This window comes from Hippoglossus hippoglossus, chromosome 2, assembly GCF_009819705.1.
Source record: "Hippoglossus hippoglossus isolate fHipHip1 chromosome 2, fHipHip1.pri, whole genome shotgun sequence".
Lineage (NCBI taxonomy): Eukaryota > Metazoa > Chordata > Actinopteri > Pleuronectiformes > Pleuronectidae > Hippoglossus > Hippoglossus hippoglossus.
The window spans coordinates 9139659-9145338 of NC_047152.1; the positions used below are offsets into that span (position 1 = coordinate 9139659).

Genomic DNA, 5680 nt, shown 5'->3' on the forward strand with positions numbered 1-5680 from the left:
GTGAACGTGTGTCACTCGTGGACGTCCTGTTCCGACCGCGGAGCAAAGGCTTGTGGGTCAGGAACCCCAGCGAGGCACAACAACAGTCAGGACATCTGCACTCAGCTTCAAATCGAGATGAAGCCTCCCTCTGAGATCACATTTCTGCTCACATTCAATTTGGCTGATGGCTCCCAGTCTTCCCAGTTGTTCAGACACTGGTATTTTAGATCTGAATCAAGCTTCAGACGACGCCTGTGTCTGATTCTCTTGAGCTTGTTCACCACGAGGGTTCACAGGTCTGGTGTGAAGCCCTGGAAATCAGTGTATTCATCAATGTGTGTTTGTACCATGTTTACACCAGTTTAACTAACAACACACACACACACACACACACACACACACACACACACACACACACACACACACACCTTCAGCTGCGGTGCTTCTACTGTCCACTAGATGTCTCTCCAATCACACTACACCAGGACATCTCTTGTTGTTGTTCTAGAAAAAAGTAAAATTAGACGAGCTAATCCATTTTAATCTTTTCAAATCTCAGGGCAGTGTGAGTGTGTGTGTGTATACATCGCTTTTACAGGCTTTTGATTTGATTCAAGAAAATATACACCAGGAAAAAAAGACAATAAACCATGAAACCTCCAGAATAAGCAAAAAGAAAACTAAACTGAGGAGAAATCTCTCAGCCTATCAGCGTCTGTCACGGCACATTAGCTCCATCCGTTCACCCACGTTAGCATTAACTGACCATATGATGTCATGTTGCTCTGAGGGAAGACGGAGCCGCCAGCTCAGAATTAAAGCCTCTGCATGTTGACAACATTTCACAACACACCTGCAACAACGTCCTTATACAAGTGTCTCTCTCTCTCTCTGTCGTGTGCCGGTCTTGGGAACTGGTCCCAGCGAGGAGTCTGCAAACAAGCGTCAGGGCCGAGAGTCACTCAGTTCATGTTTTGTAAAATCAGGGCGCACATGAAAGACGCCCTGCAGGGTTTGTCCTGGTCAGGACTCAAATCAGGACATGTTCTCATGAGACGGGAGGACAGGGAGCAGCAGGAGTTTATCTACGTGTGGACGATGGAAAACGGTCAACAAGTCTTAGAATATGTGAAAAGTTGTATCTTTTGTTATGGTGGAGAAATAAAAAGTTCAAGAAATCTATATTGAAAATCAACAACATCTGATTCAGCAGCTGATTACTAGAAACTGATATAGTTGTGTTTCCAGGGGCAAAGAAAAAAGACCGATTGTTCAGGAGCAGCCGCAGTGGTCGACCACCATGGACGGGATCTTCCCGTAGATGATCTGCTCCTTGCGGTTGAAGTAGAGCATGTTGATGGGCGACATCTTGGTGGGCGTGCAGCAGGGCCCCGCCGTGCCCCGCGGGTTGGCCTTGTTCACCAGGTGTGCGTGCGGGTATTGCTGCAGGTGCATGAACTCGCACTCGCCCGAGCAGTAGTTGGCCCGGTAGCGTTTGGGCGCGATGATCCAGTCCCATCCGAACTCCTCGAAGTCGACGGTCAGCGGGTAGCGGCAGCAGCGCGTCTCCGCAGACTCCTCGTCGCAGTTGAGGCCCGAGTCCCGACGGGACCTCTTGGGGCTGTCGAGGATCTTCACTTCGATGAAAGGTTGCTAGAAGACATTAAAAACTAGAGTCACAGCTTTGTGGTTGAAGGCCTCGGACAACCAGTACAGTTTTTTCCCAGCTCATATGAGGTCAACGTGACCTTTGACCTTTGACCCCTGAAATCAGTTCATCCAGGTCAAAACTGGTCAAAATTTGAAGAAATTCCCACAAGGAATAAAAGTTCTTGAGCTTAAACTTTCATTCTTGGATTAAAAGTTCAAAGGAAACCTTCATATTCTTCCATGAGAACTGACCAAACTTCATCTGCTGATGAAGACTTCACTGGAAGCTCCAGAACCAGCATGTTAGTCGACCTTGAGTCGTTTTTTAATTTACACTGAATTTCTTCACTTTGCAGTGAACTCACCAGTCCTTCCTCTCCAGGCTCGGCAGATTTCACAGCCAGATCTTCTCCCCTGGAGTTGTAGGCGTTGATCTCGATGCCGTAGTTGGCCTCTGGTTGTCGCAGCCACGTCTGCAGCATGGACTTGATGTCGATGCTCTGCCAAGAACCGGCTCCGGCGTCGATGTCGATCTTCAGCGAGCGCACTCGCACACGGGTGTTGTTTCCCTCCTTTCCGGGTTTGAGGTGTGAGAGCTGCAGGTAGACGGTGGTGACCATGTGGGCCGGCCGCAGGTGAACCCACAGCTGAGCCAATAGGATGTTTCTGGGCTGGATCTTCGGACTGAGGCTGAAGAGGCAACAGGAGGACAACTCGTCCTGGGAGATTGGGTTTTCTGGAGGAAATCGTTCATATATATTATACATAAAACACTTTAATACTCTTGCATATTAATAGTTGACATCTTGTAACTGTTCTGTTTGCCCAACACTTTAGTCCAGAGCTGGGTGAAACTTTGATATTCATGATCCCCTGAGGATGAACCCTGGTTAATCTGGTGATGCCCTTTCGTCCAGGACAACCATCAGGAAAACACTCTTCTCCAATATCCTTTAGAAATGACGGCCTGCGTGTGTGTTATAGTGTTCCCATGTATGTACCTTTAAGATACCAGAATATTCCTCTGATAGATTTTAAATATATTTAAAAGATATAATATTTAAATATAACATTTAAAATCACTCACACTTTAGGTTGGTTTTCAACATGTTGTCTAGTTAAGTTTCAAATCATTACTTCAAGTTTACAACATGACTAAACTTTCTCCTTCCACAAGCAAAACATTTCATCAATTTACATTAATAGTTGTTCTTCAATCTCCACAGATCTAAACATTAAAGTGTGAAAAGTGAGGTTTATTCTTCGTAGCATATAAAATAGGTCTTAATTGTCTCCATTGTTCTGGAGGGCTACTGGAAACACGCGTTACGCACATTTTACGCACGGATTTCGCTCTTTACGCACGAGGTTTTCTAAAAGATCCAGTTGCAGGACATAAAATGTAAGACATATATGTTGGTTCGGTTTAGTTACGCATGGTGGCCATAGTGATGATGGTCTCCGTGGTGGCGTGGTCCTCCTCCTCCACCCGCGGGTCGTACTGGTCCAGCAGCTGCGTCAGAGGCGGCGCTTTGGGCAGCAGCTGGCGGATCATGTCCCGGCTGATGTTGGGCGCCTGCTCCAGCCGCAGGATGCTGAGGATCTGGGACTTGATGCTGTGGAGCCTCATCTGCTTGTTGTGCTCCCGGTACTCGCAGGGCGAGCACTGCTCCCCGCTCTCCACCAGCAGCCTGGAGGTCTGGTTCGTCTCCATGGAGAACCCCGCAGAGGAGAGGGCGGTCAGACAGAACAAGAGGAGCATCCTGGGGGAAGAGAGGACGCTGCAGTGACGCTGGATGATATGAGACTGTCCCCACACACCAGCATTTTATGATTGGCTGCCAGGAGGATCTTTTTTTAATCAGAGAGGACACTTAAAGAGGTAGTGAGATTATATCATGGATATTAAAGTTTGTAAAAGAGTTTTCCCTCTGCATTTTAAAACTCATTCAAACTTTTATTTAAAGGAGAACACAAGTTATTCTTGCTCAAGGACACTTCAAAAAGAAAACTGGGCTTTTATTGTTTTATTGTAAAGTTTTTTGAGGCACGAGATAAAGAGCTCGGATGTTTCTGCTGCTTCTTCTACATTTTACTATAAACTTTATTTTATTTGCAACTAACATCTTGTTTTGTTTTTCCACCAGTTGGTGTCCCTGCACCTGAGTTGGTAAAGTCCCACCCTGTGCAGAGACTCTGAAGGCACCGTCACCCCCTGACCTGGGGTCAGTTTCTCTCACAACACAAAACTCCTCTTTTTTCTTAATGCACAGGAACTTTAAATGCACAATGAGCTGAATATTAACAGAAGGAGCCGGATGCCACTGATCAAAGGCCATTTTATATTCTCACTCATGACCAAAACTGATATGAATTCTCTTTCAAATGGGTGAATTTCACAGTAAAAGGCAGAAATATGAAATCAGATAATTGTAATACATAAGTGGCATAAGTAATATGCAAAAGGACATGTTAATTTTTTTTTAAAGTTCTACATTTCAATCTACTACTGAATCATCCCATTGAGGATCCATGAAGCCTGTAAAAAAGTCCAAACACTTTAAATAGCTCCTTGTTGAATAATGATATTCCTCTTGTAAATCATTGACCCTCAGTGGAAGCGTCGCTGTGTTTCTGCTGCTCCTCCCACCACTCAACAGCAGAGGGAGGAAATGTGTTTGGCTGCAGCTCCCAACCTTAAATTAACCTGCTCAGAGTCCAGAGAGGAGCTGCAGCACAACACGAGGTAAAGGATTCACACTTCAGCTGTGATATTTGATCTTTGTCCTGTAGTTTAATTGGTTTTGAGTTATTCAACACTTATTAAATCCTTTAAAGGTTCCTCTACAGGCTTTAGGTTAAATGAATCCAGATGATTTAAAGGTCTGTTGTCTGGTTCACAAAACAAGGCATTTTACAGTCTGTGTTCTCTGTATTTGATTATATTTGTATACTTTTACCTTTTAAGTTGATTTACAGTCTGTTAAATGTACTGTTGCCTGCAGTTGAAGTCAGATTAAACACTAGTGACCTTGGCTGAGGCTTTAAAAGCTTGTTTGTCTGGATTCTACTGTTTTTGGTTAAACAACCTGCAGGCGAGGTTAAACTATCCTCAAATACGGGTCAATGTCTTCTGGAAGAGTTTGAAATATATTTGAAATGCTTCTTGTTCTTGTCCTGTTTATTCTGCAGTCATGGAAATGATCATCAAATACTCATCCTGCTGAAAACAATCGTTCCTCCCGTGTCTCTGTGAGATGGGATGTACTGAGTCCAGATTCTGGCCTTGGTCCTGCTCTCACAAACAGGACGACGACGTCATCGACAAACCGAGAAGAGAAGAAACCAAATCTTTTCTGGAGGACGTGAAGGAGACTGAAGGTGTCGTCCGTCCAGAGGAGACGGAGGCTGACGCTCACTCTCTGACTCTTCTCCCAGTCAGTGAACCCGTACTGGAGTTGGCTCAGAAGATGTCACAGGATATCGTGGCTCAGGCTCTGCAGCTTTTCTGGGAGGTGCAGATTCAATACAACAACCTGCCTTTCATCGACAATGACTGTGATTATGTTGTATGAGCTGGAGAAGAGAAGTTTGTGACTGAACCAGGACGAAAAAGAAAGAGTTTTACCACCAACATGATGCTGTAGTGCTGCAGGAATTCAGCTTCTCTTTACAGAAACATGTCTGCAACATGTTATCAGAGTATTTGAGCTCCTTTCCCAACACTACAACATGTGATTATATGTGATGGAAACAACGGAGCTCTATGACTCAGAGGAATAAGACAAATCAGGCTCTGGATGTACAGTTTAAATAATAATATATTATAAGTAATACCTGGTGGATGATGAAACTCAAAGTTGGGTTTGCTCTTTCCAACAAAATTTGAAACTAAACTAAAATATATCACCTGAGGCCTTTTTAAAAGCTTTAACAGTCACATCTTTCTTTATCTTTCTTTATCTTTTTACCAAGTTTACACTATGAGCTGATGAAATGAAAATAAAAAAAATCCCAAACTTCCACCCACACTGCATGAAGACTCTTG

The 5680-nt window shown here is 44.3% G+C and overlaps 1 protein-coding gene across 1 annotated transcript; it reads right to left on the reverse strand.

The window, feature by feature from the left end:
• Positions 1-573: 573 nt before the first annotated feature.
• Positions 574-3631, reverse strand: LOC117774819 (growth/differentiation factor 8-like). The gene is made up of 3 exons (XM_034607478.1): positions 3067-3631; positions 1998-2368; positions 574-1635 (listed from the first exon to the last, which is right to left on the reverse strand). The coding sequence occupies exons 1-3, from the start codon at positions 3392-3394 to the stop codon at positions 1255-1257; spliced, it is 1080 nt and encodes a 359-aa protein (XP_034463369.1). The 5' UTR covers positions 3395-3631; the 3' UTR covers positions 574-1254.
• Between the last annotated feature and the right edge of the window lie 2049 nt (positions 3632-5680).